Source organism: Lissotriton vulgaris, chromosome 10, assembly GCF_964263255.1.
Source record: "Lissotriton vulgaris chromosome 10, aLisVul1.2, whole genome shotgun sequence".
Taxonomy (NCBI): domain Eukaryota; kingdom Metazoa; phylum Chordata; class Amphibia; order Caudata; family Salamandridae; genus Lissotriton; species Lissotriton vulgaris.
The window spans coordinates 724,201,712-724,229,199 of NC_141698.1; the positions used below are offsets into that span (position 1 = coordinate 724,201,712).

Consider the following 27,488-nt stretch of genomic DNA (forward strand, 5'->3'; position numbering starts at 1 on the left):
ATCTACATAGAAAACTGGAAGATAGCAGGAACAAAAGGACCTGTAATTCACCAACCTACAGGCCAGTTACTGCAAACAGAATGTTGCAGACATTTGTAGCCTTTGAATGATCAGGAAACTGTACATTGGTTTGAATGGGGAAGCCATGCGGTAGGTCATCACTAAATTCAAACCTCACTGTAGAAGCAAGCATGCACAGGAGAATACAAGTAGATTAACATTTTTAAATGAGCAGTCACTGGTGGAGTATTGATGACTGATCAGGAAGACACAGTAAGATGGTCAAGACCGGCAAATCTCCTTTTATCGTGACAACCATCTAGCCCTGCTGTGCAAGAGTTGGCAAAAAGAATAGAACATTCGAGAGGCACACATGGAAGGGATTCACACATTCTTAGTAAAGTGTCAAACTGTACCTAGCATCCCACAAAAAATGATTTTTGGCTGCTAAAACATCTGCCAGCTCTGCAGGTATCCAGAAAGTCTACATTTGGAACCCATCAATGTACAAATGTACAGCTGCCACATCAGAGATGGAGGGTAGGACCCAACCTGCTGTGAAAGCAGGTTCACACAGAGTGGAAAGGTAAGAGGGGGGGGTTGCATGCTGAATTTCAGCAGATCAGTGTACCAAATAGCCCTTGTTGAACGTGGTGTAATTAAAAGGAAAAAGCTACTTCCCAGTATGAATCTGTTCTTGGCATGTAGGGCTGCAGAGCCACACACTAGTGCATGGATCACCATCTGGTGGTGGGCCCGGATGATTACACTTTTTTGTTGTCTTGGAAGAGTCTTTGTTTGGTAGATGACTCCTCCTGGAGAGCGTAGTGCGCATGGGCATAGACTCCATCTTCAGATTGTTTTTCGCCATTAGGGAAATTATGGAGTTGTATGATTACAGAAAAAGATGTCCATGTCTAGTGTATATAATTAAGATGTTACTGGAACAGATATAGGTAGCAGGGAGGCGGGTGGGCGTGTGTGGCTCTGCAGCCGTACATGCCAAGAACAGATGCATACTGGTAAGTAGCATTTTCCGTTCAAGGCATATGGGCTCTAGACCACACACTAGTGCATTGATTGCATAGCGGATCTCTCCCTTAGCAGCGATCACCAGTATCTGTTGCAGTAGTTTGAAATAATGTCTTGAATACAGCCTGACCCACACTAGCTTGTTGTTTTGCTTGCACGTCTACACAGTAGTGTTTAGTAAATGTGTGCGGTGTAGACCATGTAGCTGCTTTGCAGATATCATCTAAGGGAATATTTCCTAGAAATGCCATTGATGCCCCTAATTTATGGGTTGAATGAGCCCTAGGGGGAATGGATAGAGTGTGTTTTGCTTTTTGGTAACAAATTTGAATGCAGATTAACAATCCACCTAGCAATCCCAGCTTTTGAAATGGGATTACCTTTATGTGGAGGAGAAAGGAGAAACAATTGTTTTACAAAATGGTTTTGCCCTATCAATATAGTAGAGGAACGCTCTTTTGACATCTAATGTATGGAGAGCTCTTTCAGCAACCATCTGTGGTTGAGAGAAGAATACTGGCAACTCAATAGATTGATTGAGGTGGAACAGTAAAATGACTTTTGGAAGGAACTTTGGGTTTGTTTTAAGAACCACTTTGTTGTGATGGAGTTGTAGGAATGGTTCTTGAATTGTTAATGCCTGGATCTCACTTACTCTTCTGAGTGAGGTAATAGCAATTAAAAAAAAGCAACTTTCCATGTAAGGAACTGTAATTCACATTTATGCAAGGGATCAAATGGAGGACCCATAAGTCTAGTGAGAACAATATTCTGATTCCATACAGGGGAGGGTGGTACCCTGGGAGGAATTATTCTTGAGTTCTTTCATAAATGTTTTGATGGTGGGTACTCTAAATAATGACAGATGTCTGTTTTGAAGGTAAGCTGCTATAGCAGCAAAATATAACCTGATTGAGGAGTATGCCAAACTATATCTTTGTAGATGGAGCAGGTAACATATGAGGTTTTGGATAGAAACATATAGTGGGTTAATGTTATTTGTGCAATACACTACAAACCTTATCCACTTGGCTGCATAGCATGCTCTAGTGGTGGGACGTCTAGCTTCTTTTATAATATTCATGCAATCAGGCGGAAGATTGAGGTATCCAAATTCTAAGACCTCAGGAGCCAAATCGCTGGGATGAGCTGCATGGGGTCCGGATGCATGATCTCTCCATGGTTCTGTGTCAGTAGAGGAGGAGAGCGTTTTAATTTTTGATGTGGTACTACTGAGAGTTCTAGTAGTGTGGCTTACCACTGTTGTTTTGCCCACGTTCGAGCTATGAAAATCAATGTGAGGGAATGTTGCTGTAGCTTGCATACCACTAACAGAATGAGTGGGAGAGGTGGAAAAGTGTACACACATTTGTTTGACCAACTCATCCAGATCGCTTTGCCTGTGAATAATGGGTGTGGATATCTGGCGGCTAAGCTTGGACATTTGGAGTTGCGGTGTGTAGGAACAGATCTCTCTCTGGTTGGCTCCACTTGTGAAAGAAAGGTAGAAGAACTTGATGATGAAGTTCCCACTCGTGCATCTGTTGTCTTTGATGACTTAACAGATCCGCAACTGGATTATGAACTCCTGGTAGATGTTCTGCTAACAAAGATTGTTTTTTAGGAATGGCCCACCTCCAAATGCTCTGCACCAGCCGGGAGAGCTGTAAGGAGTGTGTTCCTCCCTGTTTTTGGATGTGATACAGGGCTGTCATTGTCGGTACGGAATAACACAGCCTTACCTGATCGGTAATGCTGAAAAGATTTTAGAGTTGAAAAATGGCTAGCAACTCCATATGATTTATGTGGAATAGCTTTTGTTGCGGTGTCCATGTGCACTGTACTGTGCGCATTTCCAAATGTGCTCCCCAGCCTGCGAGATGAGTCTGTGGTTAGCACCACCTGTGGAACTGGCTCTATGTGAATGGCCGGCCCTTGGAAAGGTTTTTGGTGTTCCACCACTGCAGAGAGTGATGTGTCCGGTCGTCCACCACCACCAGAGCTGTCATTTGTGGAGCCTGGTTCCATTGGCTTGCTAAGCACTCTTGCAGGGGGCACATGGAGTCTTGCGTGTGGCACTATGACGATGCAAGATGCCATCATTCCAATTAGTTGCATGAACACTTGAGCTGGTAGTGAGTGTTGAGGTTGGAATTTTTGTATAAGAGCTTGCATACTTTGTGTCCTTGCTGGAATGGGGGATGCAATTGCTTTGGAGGTATCTATTGTGGCACCCAGATACTGTTGAGACCGGGATGGTTGGAGATGTGACTTTTTTTATTTACTCTGAAGCCTGGCTTGTGTAGCAGGCAGATGGTCTGATGCAGTCTAGGTATGGGAAGACATGAATATTGTCCCTTTTTAGGGAGAGCAGACCTAAAAAGCAGGCGGAGCCTGCTTTGTCTGCGAAGACAACTGTTGCTGGCGTGTTCCGATGAATGTGAGACAGGGGATGTGCACGAGCTTCCCATCGGCGATTTCACCTCGTGGGCGCGCACGCCCAGCCGGCGCAGTGCACATCCTCTGTTCTCAACATTCACCGCAAGTCAACTTCTGGCCATCGCGCGCGTACACATACAGGCAAAGTCAGCTTGCGCACACACATTCTCCCCCCCCGCACACACACGCACCCCCCTCCCCCACTACTCACGGGGCTCACGCGCACAGACACACAAATCCCCCCCTCCACTCACTGTGCTCTTTTGTCCCGTCCCCTCGCTGAGCTCCTTTTCTCCGGCGCAACGAGCAACACCAGCCTCTTCCGGCACGTCACAGGCCCCGCCCATGTCACGGGCAAGGATGCCTGACTTCCTGGTTTCGCTCCCTTTCTTCACTCCAGCTCGCGCCGTGAGCTCGCCTTGCATCATCTACGCTTTCCGCTAAAAGCACTGCATTTGCCAATCTGTACAGCTAGTTTCTATGGCCTCTCTCTTTGTCATCCTTTCCATGATATGGGCCACACACTTGCCTTTTAACTTCGGACAGAATAATTAAGCGCGTGCGTGTCTGGGAAAGTTTTACAGTTCTTGTATTATTCTTTCCTTTCATTTACACATTTTGGTTCGGGAAAGGCTTTTCGCTTTCAGGACGTTTCGCTTCCCCTCCTCAGTTTCCATTTTATTCGCCGTTCCAAAACTGGGACTTTAGCGGTCTAGTCTCTTTTCTCTTTCCCCACGTCACCTATAAGGAGGCCCCTGGGGATTTTGCTCTTTCCGTATCCGGTTACAGCAAAACACGAACCACTCCATGCTGCATTTCAGGTAGGCGCCCGCTCTTTCTATTATATTTTTTACTTTGCAGAAACTGGCAATAGCTATAGGGTTTGTGTTACTTACTGGTTAACGCATCCCGCTTTGTTTTCGCCCACAGCTTTTGACCATTATCACCATGACGGCATTACCTGCTTGTTATTTCTAGATTTCATTATCTCATGGGATTGCACAAAATACTCTCGGCTGATCCTGCCATTGCGCAACTTTACACCCCAATTAGGACCGGGTTGGAAATATCACCGGTCCCCCGGTATGTGGTTTTGACCTTGTGTTAGTTTTCCCTGATTGTTAGCAGACTTGCTGTAGTGCCTATAAGGTTTTTCCCTCTGACGTTTATTAGTATTTCGTTTTACCTCCTTTCACAGAAACCGCTCCATAGAGACTTTTTTCAGGTATTTCTCTCATTGATACACGTTTCACCTACCCTCGCTGTGCTCTTATCTTTCCCTTTTTTTCAGCTTCACTACTTATTTTCTTCGAATGTCTCTCGAGTTTGCTACTAGCTACAACGTGTGCAATAACAAGTTATTTTGGGCGCAACAACTCGAATTCCATATTATACTTTTTCTCAAATCAACTGAATAACATACCGATGTCGCATTTAATTAGCTATGGAAGTTAAGACGTTTTATTTTAGCTGAAAGTGGAAGCGTACTCTCTGTGTCTCTCAGTTTTGTCTCCCACTTTATTTTTTCAGGTCTGAAACCTGGACATAAAATGAGTTATTGTTTACATACAATGAGGTATTATTGCTTATCTTTTTCGTGACAAAATTGTTATTATTAGCATGTTCTTCACTAAACACTTCAATGTTTTATTTTCCCTTGTTCCTTTCCTGGTTAGCATCACCCACCTTCACGTCAATCACTTTGATCTGCCGATTTTAGGAATTAATGTCCAGGAATTTTCCCTTAGGAATGGCAGGACATGTTGTATATACTTTCTCATTTGTTCTAAATGACAGTTTCTTCCTCCTTTTTTCTTTCCTCCCCTATTATCTTTGCCTTGGTTTTACCAAAAATGTTGTAAATTAATGTTCTGCCAAACAGCTGGCCATTGATGATGTATACACACACTGTGGTTTCTATCTAGCTAATAATTTTGCGTCACTTTTGTTGCTCCTTGCACTTACCTTTTTTATGGTTTCCACTCACATGGAGGTGTTTTTTTCCTACCACGTTTTTTTCCTACCACATTTTCAACACGTTTGGAGTTACCATTTCCCTTTTCTTCTTTACCATATTTTGTACCTTTTCCTTTTGTTTCACCCCCAGCCCTGAAGAGTCAAGGGAAAGGCAAGTCTTTGTATCTCCTACTGAAGGAGGACCACAGCCACTTATAAAACCTTAAGCTTGAAACATTGCTTGTCGTTCTTGTTTTCTTACTCGTGTTCTTGCAATTGAAGGGACTTTGTTACTCACACAGTATATGTGCTACAATTACTATCATTACGTGTGCTCTGGACCTTGTATTTGCAACTTAAGTGGTGTCTGATTTGAAGTTCCACCGAGGCACCTACCACACAGCTCCACCGATGCACGCACCACACAGCTCCACCGATGCACGCACCACACAGCTCCACCGATGCACCCACCACACAGATCCACAGATGCACCCATCAAACAGCTCCGCAGAGGCACCCACCACACAGCTCCGCAGAGGCACCCACCACACAGCTCCACAGAGGCACCCACCACACAGCTCCACAGAGGCACCCACCACACAGCTCCACAGAGGCACCCACCACACAGCTCCACAGAGGCACCCACCACACAGCTCCACAGAGGCACCCACCACACAGCTCCACAGATGCACCCACCACACAGCTCCACAGATGCACCCACCACACAGCTCCACAGAGGCACCCACCACACAGCTCCGCCGAAGCACCCACCACACAGCTCCGCCGATGCACCCACCACACAGCTCCGCCGATGCACCCACCACACAGCTCCGCCGATGCACCCACCACACAGCTCCGCCGATGCACCCACCACACAGCTCCGCCGATGCACCCACCACACAGCTCCGCCGATGCACCCACCACACAGCTCCGCCGATGCACCCACCACACAGCTCCGCCGATGCACCCACCACACAGCTCCGCCGATGCACCCACCACACAGCTCCGCCGATGCACCCACCACACAGCTCCGCCGATGCACCCACCACACAGCTCCGCCGATGCACCCACCACACAGCTCCGCCGATGCACCCACCACACAGCTCCGCCGATGCACCCACCACACAGCTCCGCCGATGCACCCACCACACAGCTCCGCCGATGCACCCACCACACAGCTCCGCCGATGCACCCACCACACAGCTCCGCCGATGCACCCACCACACAGCTCCGCCGATGCACCCACCACACAGCTCCGCCGATGCACCCACCACACAGCTCCGCCGATGCACCCACCACACAGCTCCGCCGATGCACCCACCACACAGCTCCGCCGATGCACCCACCACACAGCTCCGCCGATGCACCCACCACACAGCTCCGCCGATGCACCCACCACACAGCTCCGCCGATGCACCCACCACACAGCTCCGCCGATGCACCCACCACACAGCTCCGCCGATGCACCCACCACACAGCTCCGCCGATGCACCCACCACACAGCTCCGCCGATGCACCCACCACACAGCTCCGCCGATGCACCCACCACACAGCTCCGCCGATGCACCCACCACACAGCTCCGCCGATGCACCCACCACACAGCTCCGCCGATGCACCCACCACACAGCTCCGCCGATGCACCCACCACACAGCTCCGCCGATGCACCCACCACACAGCTCTGCCGATGCACCCACCACACAGCTCTGCCGATGCACCCACCACACAGCTCCGCCGATGCACCCACCACACAGCTCCGCCGATGCACCCACCACACAGCTCCGCCGATGCACCCACCACACAGCTCCACTGATGCTCCAACTAAGCTCCACCAATGCACCCACCACACAGCTCCACCGATGCACCCACCACACAGCTCCACCGATGCACCCACCACACAGCTCCGCCAATGCACCCACCACACAGCTCCGCCAATGCACCCACTCAGCGCCACCACAGCATCACTCAGCGCCACCACAGCATCACTCAGCGCCACCACAGCATCACTCAGCGCCACCACAGCATCACTCAGCGCCACCACAGCATCACTCAGCGCCACCACAGCATCACTCAGCGCCACCACAGCATCACTCAGCGCCACCACAGCATCACTCAGCGCAACCACAGCATCACTCAGCGCAACCACAGCATCACTCAGCGCAACCACAGCATCACTCAGCGCAACCACAGCATCACTCAGCGTAACCACAGCATCACTCAGCGCAACCACAGCATCACTCAGCGCAACCACAGCATCACTCAGCGTAACCACAGCATCACTCAGCGCAACCACAGCATCACTCAGCGCAACCACAGCATCACTCAGCGCAACCACAGCATCACTCAGCGCAACCACAGCATCACTCAGCGCAACCACAGCATCACTCAGCGCAACCACAGCATCACTCAGCGCAACCACAGCATCACTCAGCGCAACCACAGCATCACTCAGCGCAACCACAGCATCACTCAGCGCAACCACAGCATCACTGGTTCAAATATGTTCTTTCAATGTTTCAAGCTGTTTTCAAGCTTTCACGCCTTATTACAAATCACAAAAAGTTGTTAATAATTCACTTCTGTTCTTGGATTTTCGTCACAATAAAAAACACTGAACATAATCTTCACAAAAGTTATTTACAAAAGTTTAAGCTATTGCCATTACAAATTAAATAAATTATTTAAGTATTAATTATTTAAAAAAATTAAAAGCCATTGTTATTTGTAATATCAATACTTCTAAGTCACGTAAATACAAAATATGTTGCATTGCAAATGCTATAGGTGTCACATTTGCGAAAGTTATAACTATTGGCATTGTAATTGACAAAGTTATTAATTTAGCTATTTTAAAAAATAACAAATAAAAAAAATTCATTTATAAGACCAATAGCTCAAACTTTTCTAATGCGAGCCCTATTGCATTTCCAATGCTTGTTAAGTGTGCTGCTACTACTGCTAGACACGTTGTGAAAACGCTAGGTGCTGTAGTTACTCCGAAAGGGAGTACTTTGAACTTGTAATGCTGACCGTCTAGTACGAACCAAAGGTACTTTCTGTGAGCTTGGTGGATGGGAATGTGGAAGTAGGCGTCCTTGAGATCTAAGGTGGCAAGGAAGTTGCCATGTTTTAACAGAGGCAGAACTTGCTGTAATGTGACCATATGGAAGTGGTCGGACTGTATGTAAAGATTTAGGGGTCTCCGGTCTAGTATAGGTCGGAATGAACCGTCGTTTTTGGGGATAAGAAAGTATAGGGAGTAAACTCCTGTGTTTTGATGGTGTACTGGGGCTGGTTCTTTTGCATTCTTTTGCAGTAGAGATGCAACCTCTTGTTTTAGGAGACTGAGATGCTCCTGTGACATGGGACGCTGTCTGGGTGGTATTGTTGGAGGAGTGGAAGTGAGCTCCAGGCAATAACCGACTGAACTATTTGTCTCACCCACCTGTCTGTGGTGATGGAGTTCCAGACAGGTAGGAACTATTGTAATCTCCCCCCGACAGGAGTGGAATGGTCTGGGGGAGGGGAGGGAAGTCACTGTTTAGGAGTGGAGGCATTGCAGGTGGTTGTTACCTCTGCCTCCACCTTAAATGTTGTTCCCTTTATATCCTCCTCTTTAATAACCTCTATTGAGAGAAGATTGGGTGAGAGCTTTTTAAGAAGAGGAGGCGTTGTCTGTTTGAAAACCTTTGGAGGCCTCCCTGTAAGAGGAGCGACGAAAGGACGCTCGGGGAGTCTGAGTTTCAAATGGCCCCCATGGATTTTGCAGTGTCCGTATCTTTTTTCATTCGCTCTAGTGCATGATCAACTGTAGGACCAAAAAGATGTTGCTGGTCAAAAGATTGATTCAGGTTACTGGTCTGTACCTCTGGTTTGAGCCCAGAGATGCATAAACATGCATGTCTATGTACAGTACGCCTGTATTTATTGCTCTAGAGGCTGTGTCAGCAGTATCTAACGCACAAAGGATTGAGGTATTGGTAATGACCTTGCCTTGGCTTGGCTTGGCTTTATATTGTTCTGGCAAATGTTGCATAAGTGTTTCTAGCTCATCATAATGAGCTCAATCATATCTTGCTAACAGTGCTTGAGTGTTAGCAATTCTCCAGACATTGGCTGCTTGTGAGAGGGTGCGTTTTCCTGAAGCATCTAAAAGCTTGGACTTCTTATCAGGGGGTGGAGCATCCCCTGTTGTCTGCAAGTTAGCTCTTTTCCTAGCGTTTGAGACTACTAATGAGTCTAATGGCAAATGGCCTTTGATGTATGCTGGGTCAGTTGGAGCTGCTTTATACTTCTTTTTTAGTCTGGGGTTAATTACCCTGGCTCTGACAGGGTCCTTGAATACCTCTGTTGCATGTTTTACCACTCCCTTAAGCATTGGTAATGTTGTTGTGGTTTTGGGTGATGATAGTAATGTATCCATAAGGAAGTCTCCCTCTACTGGATCAGTGTGTAAATCCACCCCATGAAAGGTGGCTGCCCTACGAATGAGTTGTGTAAACACTATAGTGTCATCTGGAGGAGATGGCCTAGAAGGGTATGCATCATCTTGTGGCAGATCTGGTGCTTCTGGCGCGTTATCTTCCCAGAGACCATCTGATGGCCCATGAATATTATCTGGGTAATCAATGGGTTGCTCACTTTCTACCCCTTGTGAATAATTATCCTCATAGTCATCCTCTGGTGCAGGGCTGTGCATGGTGGATGCAGAGTGAGCAGGGGAAATGTCCAGTGGTAGCTCTGGCAGTGGTGAAGGAATTCTTATGGGGAAAGTTGGAGCATGTTTTTGAGAGGAACTGGAGGTGGCTTGGGAGAGTCCATTTTCCTCTTTTCAGGCACTGTAATTATATGTCCAGTCTTCGGAGGAATACGAAGTGTTTTGTTTTGGATCTGGGCGGAAAAGCTCTTCGGTGGAACTATCCTTTTTCGGCACCGACTTGTCTTGCTTGGGGACGAATTGCTTAGAAGGTTTTGCAGTGTCTATTGCAGTCTTTGGAGCAGATCTTGGTTTCGGTTCCGAAGACTTGGTGTTGTGCATCTTGTTCAGATCGGATGTTTACGGATCCGGAATTATTGGTTCCAAAGCACGGTTCGGGTCTACAACTTTTGGTGCAGAAGTGTATTTTGGTGCCGAAATGGACTTTGGGTCGACTTTCTTGGGTACCGGAGTTGGCTTCTGTTCGAAAGGCTTGGGAACTGTTTTCGGTGCTGAGCATGTTTTCAGCTCGACCAGTTTTGGTACCGAGGGTTGCCTCAGTGCCGAAGTTAGTTTCGGTTTGAGGACCTTTTGCTTGTCGGGACTGACAGACTGACTCGAGCCAGAGTCGCCTAGAGGCCTTTTAGGATTCTTTGTTGCCGAGCCGGAAGGCAGGGTTTCGGAGGTTTTTGGTCGGTGTGCACCTGGACCCACAGGTGGAACCGAAGCCTGTCCCAGTATGGAGGTGTGAACAAGGTCGACGCTTGTACTCACGACCTGTTGACCAACTCGAAGAAGATGGTCATCTTCTGATTGTCCTTCAGCTCCGGAAGCTAAATCCTCTGCTTCTGAAACTATGTTGTCCTTCGGCTTCTAGATCGATTAGAGCCTCGTCTATGATGAGATCTGGTGTTGATGAAGAGGACTGCGCCATGACTCTTCGAGTTCGACGGCCTCTGATGGTTTTCTTGGACTGGAACGAAGCGCAGGCCTGGCAATCTCGACTCTCGCGCTCTGGGGACAAGCACAGATTGCACACCTCTAGTAGATCAGTGTGGGGGAATTTGTATCCACACTGAGGGCACTTCTTGAAGGGTGTTCTTTCCATGAGCCAAAGGCCTAATGGCTCAGTTGGGCCCGACCGCCCCGACGAACGCTGGAATCGAGAAGCGCAAGCCTTTCTTCGACGGGGTAACTGGAATCACGATTGAAGACGATACCGATGGTATGATGTAGAACTGGCAGTCGAAAGGAGATCGGTAACGGGACCGAACGATAAACACATCCGAGCCCGATGGCGGAAAAAAACATTCTGAAGATGGAGTCGATGCCCATGCGCACTACGCTCTACAGGAGGAGTCATCTACCAAACAAACACTCTTCCAAGACAACAAAGTGTAATCATCCAGGTCCACCACCAGATGGCGATCTATGCACTAGTGTGTGGTCTGCAGCCCATATGCCTCGAACACAGTTTTGCCTTGCTTCGCCCTCCTTCAGAAGTGGAATCAGCAAGAACTTATAGAACCATACATAGACCTTTATTCTTATTGTGCAACAAAAAGTAAAGAGTAAAATCCAACGCCTCTCTCCTCGAAGTGTACCACTTATATGGTCCCTTTATTCACCAGGGCATGAACCTGTTTCTGAAAGATAGAGACCTGTGCTGCAGAGCACTGCCTGACAAGAGGGCAGTGGAGAAAGGAAGGGGAGATTGCAGCCCTTGAGGCCAAACTAGAGCACCCAGCAATCCGTTTTTTTGGGCTATAAATTGGTGGCCTAATGAGACCCTTCGAGATCTTCATCCCCTGACCTCCCTCTGCAAGCTTGTGGTGGACAAAGGTGGAGCCAGGGGTTTTGCTATGGCTGACCCAGTAGAGAACGGAAGAGACTATGGATGCTGCTATTGACCATGCTGGTGTCCCTTAGGTCCACGCCCTAAATGCAGGGCTACAACTGCTGGCCGACTGGACCAACTGGGAAGGATTGTCAGTGAAGTGACAATTGTTCCCTGGAGAAGCCCTGAGAGGGACCATATAGCTGGGGAAGGAAGGCCCACCGAGCACACCATGGCACAACTGGTTTTAAAAACTTACAGAAAATGGTCGCCCTTCTCCCCGAAGAGCCAATTACCATCAAAGTGACCACGTGGATATCTCATGAAAAACTTATTGAGTGCATTCAGGTTCATCAATTCTAAGTAACCACAATGGCTCAAATCAATGTTTAGGCAGAATCTAGGACTCTTGAAGAGGGTTGGTAGCATCCAAAATTTGGCTGACAAGGGCTGAACGCTGCTTCTTCATGTAATTAGGAAAACAGATTATGGACATTTTTGCTAGGTCACACAAACGTGGACGTAATGGCAAAGCAGGCCCATGTCTAGGGCAGTGTGCAAAACTAGGATGCCTGAAGCAAAGACATTTGAGCCCAAAGCCTTTATGACTTGCAGTCTAAAGGAGCTGTTTGGATTCAGGTTGGTAGAAGGGAGTCTTGTGAAAAAACATTTTGGATCAGAACGTGCAGGCCTAAATAATTGAGTAATTTGTCTGTGGAACTGCCATACCCAAAAAAAGGACTTCTCACAGGTAGCCAAAACAGTCTACAAAAGCGCCTCTAACCAGATCAACAATTCTGAAACAGCGTAGGACAATTGTAGGATTTCAGTCAAGATGTTTGACTTGGTCTCAGCAGTAAGTGAGGGCAGGTTCAGTATTTCAACAGCTTTCCATACCAAAAGCGGGGTTGTGATGGAGGAGTAATGTCTCCTTCCAGCAAGGTGTCATGGCCACTAACATTCTCTAGGTTCAAATAGAAGTCAAAGCACTTAGAGCGAAGAAGTTATTAGCCTCAGTGTCCTCTTCCCTTGTACACCGATACTCTATTGGGAAATTTCAAGGCATCAGAATTTAATCAGGAGTTACTTTGACAGGGCACATTTCTGGACTCCAAGGAAGTGTTTTGACAGACAGTGATCAAAACAAGCATGAACCACTCTAGGTCATAGACCATATCTGGCAAACTTTGAAGGTTGAATCGTAGCTGTAATCAGAGGGCAGAGCCAGTGACTACATTGTAGATGTCCCTAGATATACAAGGGTCAGCTGCTGCAGGCAGAGTGTCAGTGCTTTATTTGTAAAATAGGAGGCGGTTCTAAAAAGCGCTGCTCATACACCTGTGGCTGGTACTATAAAAATGTCAAGACCATAATTTCCCAAGGGTGCACAGTCCCGAATCTACCTCAGGCCTCTTTAATTCATTGCCAGTCACTCCCGCCACGTTATCTCACTCTTAAAGGGGTCTGCTTTCTCCCTTGCTGATGGATTTTCTGTATTTTTTTCCCTCTGTCTTTACATCTTTGTTTTTCCCTCTGTAAGCACGAAATAAATGCGGGTTCCCCAATCGGCAACCCCCAGCTCAATTTAAGCACTGCAGGGCGTTCCTGTAGAAGTAAGGATTGGAGGCACCAAAAGATCAAACCCACAGCCCATTAATCAGAGTAGCTCAGAGAGAAGCAGGTCATGCGGATTATGTCCAGCATGGCCTACTAAAAGTCCAATCATGGAAGGGTCAGCATGTGATGTTTGAAAGTCTTGCATAGGCCCCTTCAAAAACTGGCTTCAACTAGGAGGAATAGCCTGGCGTCAGGAAATGCCAGTCTCTTCAGACAGTCCCAGGGGCAAGATAGTTATTTGGGGAGAATAAGATTCCTCCTCCTTATGGGGTTGTTTTTTTGCAGGAATATCACCTAGGGGGTGGTTCTAGGTCTAGAGATTTAGCTAAAGGAGTAGATGGACTGCTTACGAATATCCACTGGTGTGCCATTACTTCTGGGCCGACTGAACCCGCCTCTAAACCCACACAGTACCATCTTGAAGCTACTGTTGGTTAAAAGGTTTCTTCATCCAGTCTGATGCCTGGTGATGTTCATAAACCGAGGAATCAGCAAGAATTTAACCTTATCGAACAATTGCCCTGGAGGGTACAAGATTTTATGGATTTGAGGCAAGAAAGCTTTTAGTGCAGATTAAGTCTCAAGATGGAGATATTCACAACAGGATCCCTCTCGGAGTCAGTCTCTGGAGTCCGCAGCGCTATTACCAATGCTTCCCACGCCCTTGCTGCTTCCATCGCCTTTTCATCATTGGTGCGCATAGCCTGCTGCAATCTAACCGTGCCCTCACTCCTAGCCCATGTAAGTAGTTCTGATTTCCACTTCCCTATGTTAGGCCCTCGTTGTGACTTCCATTGTGCCGTGATCTCCCTCTTAGCTAGGGACAGACCTAGATCTACAAACTTGCTCGTGATTTTTGTTTTGGGAGTATGCACTTAGCGGATCAAACATGACAATTATAACACAGATGGACTAAATCAGGTGTCAAAGAATTAATCAGGAGATGGTGCTTTGCATCACAGTATATGCATCCAATTAAGTTTGAAACAACCAAAAGCAATGTCTGCTACTAAATATTAAAGTTATTACTGACCGTAGGCATACGTCATGACATCCAGTTGCAAAGACCTAGTCCGTGAACCTCCCACTATAAAGAAATAGTTAAGGGTTTCTTCCATAAATACCCTAAATTAGGTGGCTGTCAAACCTAAATATCCCATTTTGTGGACGAGGTCTTAATCTATTGGGTTTGTACTGCAAGACAGATTAGTACAGTAGACCAGATTGTTGATGTTTTCATGCATATTGTGAGGTTATCTTGGGAGATAAGAGAGGGCTCTAGAAGTATTAGTGCCATGCCGGATTTCCAGACTAACCACAGACCAAGTACATGATTCCCAATTATATAATTGCAGCAGCATTACTCACATGAATATCTTGAAAAACAGCATGCCTCCAGCTCTTATTGACAAGAGGACTAAGTAATTGAAGCAGAAATTTCTTCTTCTCTTCACCAAATGCATTGGTTGTACTTCACAATTGTGTTACATCTAGCAAGCCAAGATGGTTTTCATCCTTATTAAAGGCAAGTAACCAAAGATATGACCTGCTGTCTTAAATTTCCAAAAACATACTTAAATTCACAAATGGATCTGAAAGGGTTCACTGTACGCATTCGAAGTGGAGCAACAAGATTTAATAGATAGACTAATGCAAACACAGCACTGAGATTCTCACCTCTGCCAATTACTTATCCATATACTTCATCAGTTTACCCATTTCAGTCAAAGCTTTGAATTTGTTAGATTTCAGACCATTCTGCATTTTATTTCCTAGTCCCTCTAGTTTTGCAACTGGACACTTAATTGTCAATATAGACAACTTCTATGCCAATGTTATATAGGTTAGAGATTGAAATATTCCTTTTGCCGCTAGAGCAGATTGATCCAGGAGAAAAACCAAAAACAAAAGAAAATGAATGTAATCTGAACCAACCACAATGATCAATTTAATTATGGGGAGTAACATCCTTGGCAACAAGTGAAACATCTGCAGAATTATAAGAAATCTTGAAAGGCATTTATTTAGAGCATCTAAACGATCATTCTGGCAAAGCAGTTTCATCTCAATTAAGAAACACTTCAATAATGGCCAAATGTTTCATGGATTAATGTGCATTAGCAGACAGTACACTTTAAAAGTCTTTAACATTTGTAACTGAACTGTATATGGGGAATCTTTCCATTATGGCTTACTCCAATGATGGCAACAGACCATTTTTTAAGTGTTTTAAGCCACTTCATCGTAGGGGAAAGTTCTAGTAAGTATCCGAATGCACAAACTAATACTTGAAAGAGAAAGAGATGCCTTTTAATGAGGACCCAGTACCCTCCTGGAGTTTACTGGGCACAAGATATGTACTCAAGCCTCTACCGATTACCCCAGCCACTGAAGTGTAGTCTGCAATATAATGCAATTACCTGTGATGAAAATTTCCTGTAGTTTCTTAAATGCCCAAGTTCTCCAGTGGATGTAGGCCCTATTCACTTAACTGATAAGGTCTTTTTTTTTTAAGGAAGAAAAAGCTGCTAGAAATTAAACCCTTTCCCTTTGAAGCAATTTAGCGGGTCGTGAAACTCTGATACTTTTGCCTAACCGGTGTCTCTGGTGGTTAAACACTGCTGCGATCTCCAGACTTCTATGCACCATCTCTAGAACATCTGGAACATCTGCTAGAAACAGTTTCACAAGGAAAATCAGGCAAGGTCTTTAAGTACTATTTACCTCCATGGGGATGAGGCCAGCAGTGTTGACTTAACTCTCAAAAGTGTGATTTCAGAGATTACCCACAACAAACTTATTTGGCATTCACTGAATTACGTGAAGATAAAACGACTAAGAAGTGCCTTTGATGACAGAGTTCATTTGTCATGTAATTGAATCCGCTGTTTTGTAAGGAGAGTACGTAAGCAATTCTCTGATCTACCACCACCCCTCCCCCAATTACTTATGTATTGTCTAGTATTTGGATTTTTTTTATATGCACCATGACTGGACCAAGGTATACATTTGGGTGGGAGAGGGATGTTGAATTCACAATTTAATGTGTGTCCCTTATAATGGAATGGATATCCCAAAAACAAATGACAAGATATGGTCGAATGGATCTGGACATGTCAAGGGGGGGTTTTATATTCTAGAGTGGTCTAGATATCCAAAACGCAAACAAAGTGACAATTCACTAGTTGTGCCTCATTGCCATTCTCATGATCCGCTTCATCATACCACTGCATGTAATTTAACGTTGAAGAATTGCACTTTCTAAAACCACACATCTGGTGTACAATTTCTTCCCTCCTGCCACATGGCCCTTTAAGCCACCAGAATACCCTACCTCTTTCTTTTACATATGGCAGATCAGAACAGGTCTTAACATTTTGATCATCTATGGAAAAGAGAAACAACAGTTCCTTGCAAACCAAGAAAAAGAATAATATGGAATTCATCACTGCAAACACCAACGCTACAGAACAGGAGATTACAACTTAGTTTCTGGCCAGACGGCGACAGTTTAGTCACCTAGATGGAAGAATGAATGCATTATAAGAGACCTCCTGGAAAAAAAATTATGCAAGGAGAAACCAAAATGTCAAGAGGGTGCTGGAAGATGCAGACACTATTTATTTATACAGAAATTAATAACTTTATTATGGTGCTAATAAAAAGTACTTGTGAAATACAGTGGAGAGGTTGGGGAAGGGCGGTGGACACAACACTGGTAAAATATAAATTCCATAGTAAGATTAGTCTCCTGGAATAGAGTAGATCTAAGAACTGTGGTAAAAAAGACAAGGGAGGCAATGTCTTGATCAAATTTGGCAGGACATTTCAATAAAATGTTCAACAGTGAAGGGACGCTGAGACAATCTGGTGGAACTAACGGACCATTATCTATTTGAGATGATCAAGTATCATATCATGTTTAGTTGCAAAAGCAGATGGAAAGCATCAGGTCCACATCGGACCCTTCAGGTACCAACAGGACTGCAGCAGACATTTGTTTGTCACAGCAGGGAACCACAGCAGCAACAATAGGAACCGCAGCACAAGCCGTAACAGCTGCAACTAGGTCACTAGCACAGTAGCATCAGCAGTAGCAACAATAGCGGATAGTGTGGAATCTTCTGCAAATGTCTCAAAGAAACACTAAGAATCTTACATGTTCATATAGAGCAGATGAATATATAGAGAAGAATAATAAACCTCTCCATTAAGTGACAACCCAGGCATTCTGGCTTGCACCTTCACAAATGAAATGGTAGATTGTGACAAGTGTGTTTAGATTGGGACGCACCAGTGGCCACTTAAGACCGGTTATTTCCTTTTTTGATAAGGGGTGTGCATTGCATACTCTTAACGGAGTCAGAACTATAAAACAGAATGGGAAAAACACTTAAAAGAAATAGGAAACATTGCCTAGCCATTTGCAAAACTGCACCAACCAGACTAAAAGGCTGGTAAATCTGTGATGAAATCCAAACTATCTTATCTCTAATATCACAGGTTACATCGAGGCTGGTCTGAAAACGGGATGGTTGGAGGGCAGGAAATATTACATTATTTCAGAGTATTCAGGAATATTGTGCCCGACGAGCAATTTCAGTTATGTTCCTATTAGACGACTGAACAGAGCTAGCAACTGGAGATCTTGCAGAAATCTTTGCAAGACGATAACAGCCGTTTAATCAAACCCCATCTGCTTAAAATGTTGTCTACGGGTCACTGCGATTTAAACTATTGTGGCTCTACCAAAGTTTATGCATTAAAAATTGAAACTTGCTCTAAATCTTTCAATCTAATACCAAATTAGTCTTGGAAGTCAGATGCAATTATTTGCTCGAGAGGGATCATCTCTTAAAAGAAGCTAGGTCCTCAAACCACTACACCAGCAACATCAGCAGAAAAAGCATAGTGAGAGATTAGAATGCACTTTGGGCGAGAAGGAATGACTGGATAATGCAGACATGCTGCAGACCACAATGCCTTAAAGTAAAATTTTATGAACCTGAACAAACAGACTTCTTCCAAAAAGGCCTGGCACGGGTATCTTGCTCCAGAAGAGTCTGAAAACAACCATGCTCTATTACGGCGAAGACAACGCTAAAATACTAAGTTTCAACTTACCTTGATATTCTGATTGACCACTTATAAGCTTCCAAAATTCCTTGGCTGCATGAGTGTGGGTATTTATCCCTTCTTCTATGGTCTGCACATAGGAAGCTCTACATCCAAGTTCTCTCTTGGTCTGGATCAAACTTGCAAGTTCCGAAGCCTAAAAAAAGAGTCACTGTTTTAGTAAGACCTTTCACATAATTCAGATATAAACGGACATTAAATGCAGGACAGTAATCTTGTTTAAAAGAAAACTGCACAGACCGTTAAACACAGCTGCTTTACTGTTGAGAAAAGTCAAAAACATTTTTATATGTAGATAAACCATGTGTCTTCGTTAGAGCTCTATTTTCTGTGTCAGGATTGAGGATAACATTATCAGTGCTGCCTGTGGAGACGGCTCAAGCTGAACTATTGCGATAGTTCAATGGCTGCTGATTCAGCACATCCCTTATCCAGGAGCATCGCTATGGCAGGGGGATTTCAACAGCTCTAGTCACCACCAATTTCTCTGAAAGAAGATGTAAAGCTGGTCAAGAAACATGGAGCCTTAACTCTAGGACTACTAGTTTTGATCTAAAGCATACTATTTTAGGGTCTGCCTCAGATGGTTTTCTTTTTCTCCAACCCGAACACTGTTAATCTACAATTTTTTTATTTCCACGTTACTGGCAAAGTTCTCCATTGGCCAACTGGCTAGGTAGAAGCTGTACAAATATAGTTAAATACATTTTCTGCAGAGTTGCTGGATAAGTTGAAACAGCTGTGGTCTAAAGTACCATCTACAGTACACAGTGAGGCTTGCTCGTAGACTGGGCAGTAAAAATTAAGAAGAGAAGTCTGGGCCTATCGGAAGACAAAATGCAACCTGTAGCACACTTTCACTGAAGGATCTGGAGAGCCAAGCAAAAAGGTCAAAGTATACATAAAAAGCTGCCTTGAGAAATTCATGGTTATGTTAGCATAAACGTGGAGGCTTTAAGGACCATAATGAGTAATGTATACAAACGACCAAAGTGTAAGTTATGGTTCATGGTTTAATTTTCTCTCCATGAAGCAATTTCTACAGTTCGTGGAGTACGTTTGTCAGGTAGGCTTGGGACACGCCAACAGCTGTGCAAAGCAGGGAAAAAAGGTATACGCTGTCAAAGTAGAGAAAATGAGGAATATGAATTTACTGAAATATGAAGATTGAAAAGAAGGAACCATTAAGGTGAGGTCAGACTATAAAGGTGAGGTCAGACGGTCACTGATGTGGAAAATAATAGCCACAGGAATGGTGCAGTGAAAAAAATAACCCATTGGGTATTGAAATCCAAACTATGGTCTCAATAGTGGATCATTTCTGGCAATGCTCCAAATGTTAAAATATGAAAAAGTGAAGCACAACATGGGCATTCTTTACAAGAAAATGATGGAAATTTAGTTGAGTATGTTATTTGGTTACACTTGACACCAATCTCAACATGCAGCAGCATATCAGCAAAGCAACTAAGGGAGCTAATTTCCAAATCAACACCTTGAGGAAACGTAAACCCTTCCTCCCAGCCAAGGACTTCCAAACTGCTGTACAAGCCCTAGTCATTCCTCGCTTAGACTACGGTAGCGTCGCCCTTTGCGCCCTCCCTCTATCTACAACTGCACCCCTGAGAGCCTCTTTGAACGCTGCAGCAAGACTCATCACTGGATCAAAAAACACTCGCATATTTCCCCTGACTTAAAATCCCTGAACTGGCTGCTTACTCCCACAATGCAAAGCTCGACGTCACAGTCACTCAGAGAATTCCAGCAATGCCGAGAAGAAAGTTCTGAGGAATCGTTCTGGGGATGCTTATTTATAAAATGCAGGTGCGTGCCAGCTTCAGTTAAAGTAACGATGACACAGCGCACCGCACCGACTTGCAAGGGTTTAAAATAAGACACCCAAAAACGCCAAGCCAGAGCAAGTCTTTCTTACATCAATCCAAGGTAAACAGCTCAGACTTGATCCTTTACTTTCCATGCATCCATTCAGAGGAAAACGAACTCGCCACTGTACTCACGGTAATTTGAATGAAAGAAACAGGGTCTTTTCCGTTACGAGAATCAGTGGCAGAGTTAAATCCCATCTGATGCGTGGGTCGGTGGTTGAAACAAATCCCGATCGTCGCCAATATGTAGAAGACCATGTGGTCTTAAGAAATCCAGGTGAGACGAAGTATGGTTAAACTGACAAGTTTAATCCAAAGGTTACAACCAAGTCAAGTCAGAGAATTTGTATAGCGCACTACATACCCAGAGGGTCTCAAGGCGCTTAGACAGGGGAGGAGGATTACTTGTCAAATATCCACGTTTTAAGTTGCTTTCTGAATGCTAGGTGGTTCTGGGTAAGGCGAAGGTAAGCGGGGAGTGAGTTCCAAGTTTTAGCAGCCAGGTATGAGAAGGATCTGCCTGCCATGGTGGTCTTGTTGATGCGAGGTACAGTGGCGAGGGCTTGGCTGGAAGAACGTAGTTGGCGGGAGGGGGTGTAGAAGGACAGTCGTGAGTTGAGGCATTCTGGTCCGATGTCGTAGAGTGATTTGTGTGCGTGGGTTAGCAGTCGGAAAGTGATCCTCTTATTGACGGGTAGCCAGTGGAGGTCTTTAAGGTGACCAGAGATGTGTTCGTTGCGTGGGATGTCTAATATGATCCTGGCTGAGGCGTTTTGGATTCGTTGGAGTTTCTTCTGGAGTTTAGCGGTAGTGCCTGCGTAGAGGGTGTTTCCGTAGTCCAGTCGGCTCGTGACCAGAGCATGGGTGACTGTTTTCCTTGTTTCGGTGGGGATCCAGCGAAATGTTTTTCTGAGCATGCGAAGAATGTTGAAGCAGGAAGAGGATACGGCGCTGACTTGTCTGTTCATTGAGAGTGAAGAATCCAGGATGACGCCTAGGTTCCGTGCGTGGTCTGTCGGGATGGGTGCTTTTCCGAGGGCTTCCGGCCACCAGGAGTCGTCCCATGCAGAGGGGGATGTCCCTAAGATGAGGACTTCTGTTTTGTCTGAGTTCAGTTTCAGACGGCTTTGTTTCATCCATTCGGCAACTTCTTTCATTCCTTCGTGTAGGTTAGTTTTGGCGGTGCTGGGGTCATTGTTGAGAGAAAGGATTAGTTGAGTGTCATCCGCGTAAGAGATGATGTTGAGGTTGTGTTGGCGGGCGATGGCCGCGAGGGGGCTCATGTATACGTTGAAGAGGGTGGGGCTGAGTGAGGATCCTTGTGGTACGCCACAGATGACTTCAGTGGCCTCGGACTTGAATGGTGGGAGGCGGACTCTCTGGGTTCTTCCGGTGAGGAACGAGGTGATCCATTCAAGTGCTTTTCCTTGGATTCCGATGTTATTGAGGCGTTGTAAAAGGGTGCTGTGGCAGACTGTCGAATGCTGCGGAGAGGTCGAGGAGGATGAGGGCGACTGTGTCTCCATTGTCCAGTAGAGTTCGAATGTCGTCTGTTGCTGCGATGAGGGCGGTCTCAGTGCTGTGTTTTGCTCGGAAGCCAGATTGTGAGGAGTCAAGGGATTTGTTGGCTTCGAGGAAGGCGGCGAGCTGGTTGTTGACAGCTTTCTCGATGACTTTGGCCGGGAATGGAAGGAGCGAGATGGGGCGGTAATTTTTGAGTTCGGTGGGGTCCGCTGTGGGTTTTTTCAGAAGGGCGGTGAGTTCAGCGTGTTTCCAGTCTTCCGGGAAGGTGGCGGAGTTGAAGGAGCAGTTGATGACGTCTCGGAGGTGCGGTGCTATGATGGAGTCTGCTTTGTTGAAGATGTGGTGAGGACATGGGTCTGTGGGGGATCCTGAGTGGATGGAATTCATAAGGCGGATTGTGTCCTCAGTGGAGATTGGGTTCCAGTTGTTAAGGGTGTTCACGGGGGGAGAATGTTCAGCAAATGGTCGGGTGGGTTGGTCTCCGGGTTGGTTGTCGAAGCTGTTGTGGATGTCTGCAATCTTGTTGTGGAAGAATGAGGCTAGGGAGTCGCAGAGGGCTTGAGAGGGGGTGATGTCGTTGGATTTGGCTGAGGGATTGGTAAATTCCTTGACGATGTTGAAAAGTTCCTTGCTGTTGTGGGCGTTGTTGTCAAGTCGATCCTTGAATGCTGTTTTCTTGGCATTTCGGATTAGTTGGTGGTGAGTGCGGGTGGCGTTTTTGAAGGCGTCCTTGGTGCTAGTGGTTGGGTCTTTTTTCCAGGTCTTTTCAAGGGAGCGGCAGAGTTTCTTGGACTTCTTAAGATCATCGTTGAACCATGAGGCCTTTTTGCTGCCAGGTTTGCTTTGACGTTTTTTCAGTGGTGCTAAGGTGTCGGCGGTGTTGGATAACCATAGGGTGAGGTTGGCGGCGGCTTCGTTTGCGTTAGAAGAGTGGGCTGGGGTGTTTAGAAGGAGCGATGCGGAAATCTGGTCCGTGGTGATTTTGTTCCAGTTTCTTTGCAGAGTTGGTTGGAGGTGGTTGATGGGTTTCGGCTTGTTGTAGGTGAAGTGAACGCAGCTGTTGTCAGTCCAGAGGAGATCCGTAGTGTGGCTGAAGGAGACATGATTGCTGGAGGTGAAGATGGGGTCGAGTGTGTGACCTGCGATGTGGGTCGGGGAAGTGACTAGTTGTTTAAGTCCGAGGTTGGCGAGGTTGTCTAAGAAGGTGGCGGTGTTGCGGTCGTTGATCTTTTCAAGGTGAAAGTTGAGGTCTCCTAGAAGGATGTAGTCTTTGGAGGGGAGCGCGTGTGGGGTGATGAAGTCTGTGATGTCTTCACTGAATTTTGCGCGGGGTCCTGGTGGTCTGTAGAGGAGGGTGCCTCTGAGAGTGGTCTTGGGGTCGATGTGGATCTGGAAGTGAAGGTGTTCGGAGTTAGCGAGTTTGGCGTCAGAGCTGGTTGAGATGCGGATGGATTTCTTATGGACGATAGCGATTCCTCCTCCTGTATGGTCGGTGCGGTCCTTGCGTGTGATCTTATAGTCTTCAGGGATGGCAATGGTGATGTCTGGGGCGGAGGAAGCGTTCATCCAAGTTTCTGGTAGGAAGGCGACGTCTGGAGAGATGGTGTCTAGTAGATTCCATAGGTCAGTGGCGTGTCTGTGGACCGAGCGGGTGTTGAGGAGGATGCACTGTAGGTGGTTGGGGTCAGGAATCTGTGTTGTGGTCGTAGCGGAGATGTTGTCGGTGCCGATGAATTTGCAGGAGTAGCAGGAGAAAGGTCCATGGGTGTGTCCAGGAGCGGCTTGGACGCAGTTGGGGGCGCGACCGGGGTTAAGGGCTAGGAGGGTGGCGGCATCGTAGGTAATGCGGGGGGGCTGGGAGGGACGGGGGCCAGGGGGTCTGGCGCTGGGCGCGGTCCAGGCGCGGACGGGCGTAGACGGGCTTACCTTTGGCGCACCTTCGGCGCGGTCGCTGCGCGTGAACACTGCGCGCGGGGACTCCTGTCATATATGGATAGTGGGGGGGGAGGGGCGAGGGCGTCTCAGCTGGGAGGTGGGGAGGGCCACGAAGGAGGACAACAACACTCAAAATGGCAGCGGAGGGGTCAGCGGAGCGGAGCGCTTGGGGCGGAATGCGCAAATACAGCAATAATGTTTACACAATGACAAACGCGGTTTAAAATGTAAAATAAGCAAAGCGGCAAGCGGGGCAGACTCAGGCAGTTAATTAGGACAGACAAAAGCGGAACAACGATACCACAGTGCGCCAGGGAGGCAGGGGAGCGACCACTCGGCTGGAGAGCGAAGCGAGTCACAACGCGTTCAGGACACGGAGCGCTGTATTTAGGCAGTGGGAGGGCGTCTCAGCTGGGAGGCGGGGCGGGCCACGAAGGAGGACAACAACACTCAAAATGGCAGCGGAGGGGTCAGCGGAGCGGAGCGCTTGGGGCGGAATGCGCAAATACAGCAATAATGTTTACACAATGACAAACGCGGTTTAAAATGTAAAATAAGCAAAGCGGCAAGCGGGGCAGACTGCAGGCAGTTAATTAGGACAGACAAAAAGCGGAACAACGATACCACAGTGCGCCAGGGAGGCAGGGGAGCGACCACTCGGCTGGAGAAGCGCCTCACCAGTCCAAAGTCCGATAAGCAACTGACAAAGCCCATCGAACTCCTGACTGCTGAAGGCTCCTAACAATCAAAGGAATACATTCTCCAATACATTCTTATGATGACGTCAGTAAACAAGAAATGCAATACACTACACTTTTGAAGCCAGAATACATCTGAAAATTGCCTGCATGACGCACAAAGCTGTACACCACAACTCACCCGGCTACCTCACTCAGAACCTGACAATATCTGGTGGCTCAAGAACCACTAGAAGCACAAAGAATCTTCTCCTGAAACCTCGTAGATTCCGGAAGGAAAAAACATATAAACGCTCTTTCAGGAATGGCACCCAGGATCTGGAACTCACTCCCTCCTGAAATCAGATTTATCTCCTCCTCTGCATTCTTTAAAAAAAGAAGTAAAAGCTATCCTCATGACTAAATTCACCTGAACTTGTACTCTTGATCTGTTTGAGGATATACACCTTTCTGTACTATTGTTTGTCTGATTGTCGATTTAATTGGTTTTAGTCAATTATTATGCTACCCCATGTACCCACCCTATTTAGCTTTTCCTTTTTTACCTACAAGTATTCTATGCTCAAAAGTCTGATAATCTCTCCCATGTTACTTGTTTTCCCTACCTCCTGTATTTGTAAAGCGCTCTGATATCTGCAAAGGTCTTGTTCGCGCTATATAAAACTTTCAAAATAAAAATAAATAAATAAATAAAACAAAGGTACATCTGAAATGAAGAGTCATAGCAGACTCTGGACCACCTTTTACATTGTTGAGATGAAGTTATAGAAAAAAATTATACCAACCAATGTTAAACTGGTAGTTAGTGCATGCTAAAAAGTCCCCCCACCCCCCTTAAAGGTTGATCAGTTTGTAGCAGATAAGGAGGACCCTCAGTTTTAGGCTGGATGAATGGATCGATCGGGGAGAGAGGAGTTTGGAATTAGTTCGTTGGAGATGAGATTTGATGCAAAAACGATGTGAACCGTGAGCTCAAGGATGCAAAAATGAACTACTCAAATTTTAATTGGGAGAGAGCGTCTAGAGGTAGTGAGTCGTGCCTGCCATAGATTCCTCAACGGTTGATGTTTAGTATTTGATGCATAGATTAAGAGGAACAAATAAATGGATTAAAATTATGAATGGGTTGCTTTGTTGACAAAGTACAAGAAATTTAAGACTGGAGTGCAGTTTGCGATTTTATCGAGTCACAAATTAGAAAGTACTAAAATATGGCCAAATAAGTGCAGATAATGTTTTGGTCAAAACATGTTAAACGTTTCCAAGGAAATCCTGTTGAGAAAGCGAATGAAAAAACAGGCCAGGAAATGCCAGAACATACATGAATGTGTAAAATGGTCCGTTTGTAAAGATAAAGCTGAATTGAAACGTGAAGTTATTACAAATGCTAGCAAAAAAAATGGTGCTAGCAAAAAAAATGAAAAACATGTTGTGTTGTAGAAGTAGCGGAAAAAAATTACTAATTAAGTTTGCGTTACGAGTGCTCATTGTGGAAGGTGAAAACCATTTTTTGGTTAAGAACATTAAATAGTTTTTCCCAGTGGTTTCAAGAGGTGGGCAATGGGACACATTTAGGGGGATAGGAAGTTATTGATTTTCATCAGAATTTGATCAGAGCAAGAGAAAGGTAGAAAGAAGTTTTAGAAAGTCACAAACAATGAGTAAGGGGGAAATCAAGAATGCATAACCTGTAAGAGCGAAATAATGAAACAGGAAGAATAGGGCGGTATAAGATGCTTGAGGTGGAATCTAGACTTTGCAGCCATGAGATTTGGAAACAGTGACATTTAGGTGCTCTGACCACATAAGGTCCCAGTTTATGAATGCTTTCCAGCAGCACCTTTATTTCTAAGTGTCCCTGAAACTCTGAATGCCCCAAACCGTTGACGGAGAAAAAAATATACTTTTCTAAATTCAGAGCGTGAATATTTTGTAGAATAAAAATACCGACAAGTCAGTGCTCATGTGTGAAATGTCTTCGCTTTAGCACCATTGACTAAGAGCACTGAAAGACAGAGCTTGAAAAGTCGAACCAATGGCAACGGGTGCCTAAAAAAAGCTTTGTGCCCTTGAATATTTTTCAAATAAATTAAGTGCAGAGACGAGGCAACTGCTGACCGCCCCCTTCACCCCTACAATCATGGATTGGCCTCTGCATTTAGGCCCATTGCATAGGTCACCGCGTGGCTGTTCAGACTCAAATACTGAGCGTGGGAAATCCTGAGTGGGGATTTAAGTAAAATTTCAGCTTGTCTGGTGTGGAGTGCAGGGGAAACTGACCCTTTCCCTGGATATCCAAACGAGGGCGGCATGCCAGTCCGCAAGGAGCACGAGAGATTCTGCCTACTCGGACACATTGAAAATCTGGGGTCAAAACTATCATTGAGATTAAATCAACATATGTTCATAACAATTTGTTATTTAAGAAATTGTTGCACGCAGTGATTGCCCACAATTTTGTATACATCCATTCCTATTCTAATAATCAGAACAGACAAGAGTGGTTAGCCCAGCCCTTTCTTGCGGAGGAAATCTTAAGCATATCTAACAAAATGATTTGACATTTGGAAGTAGTTATTCTTAAAACCGGCGCATTTGAAGCCCTGTGGAGTACTGCACTTAATTGCTGTCTGCAACACAAGACAGCTGGAGAAGTGCCTGGAAAAGGGCTGTAAATCGAAAGATTTATGCTGTACGTTCAGGAAGACATTGCCAAAAAGAAAATGAAGGCAG

General features: G+C 45.8%; 1 protein-coding gene across 28 annotated transcripts in view; it reads right to left on the bottom strand.

The window, feature by feature from the left end:
* Positions 1-27,488, bottom strand: part of SVIL (supervillin) — an 807,080-nt gene that overhangs the window by 135,548 nt on the left and 644,044 nt on the right. For all 28 annotated transcript variants that reach the window (XM_086941586.1, XM_086941584.1, XM_086941578.1 and 25 more), the window contains one exon: positions 18,701-18,848. In XM_086941586.1, coding sequence (XP_086797712.1) covers positions 18,701-18,848 — 148 coding nt within the window. The remainder of the gene's footprint in view (positions 1-18,700; positions 18,849-27,488) is intronic.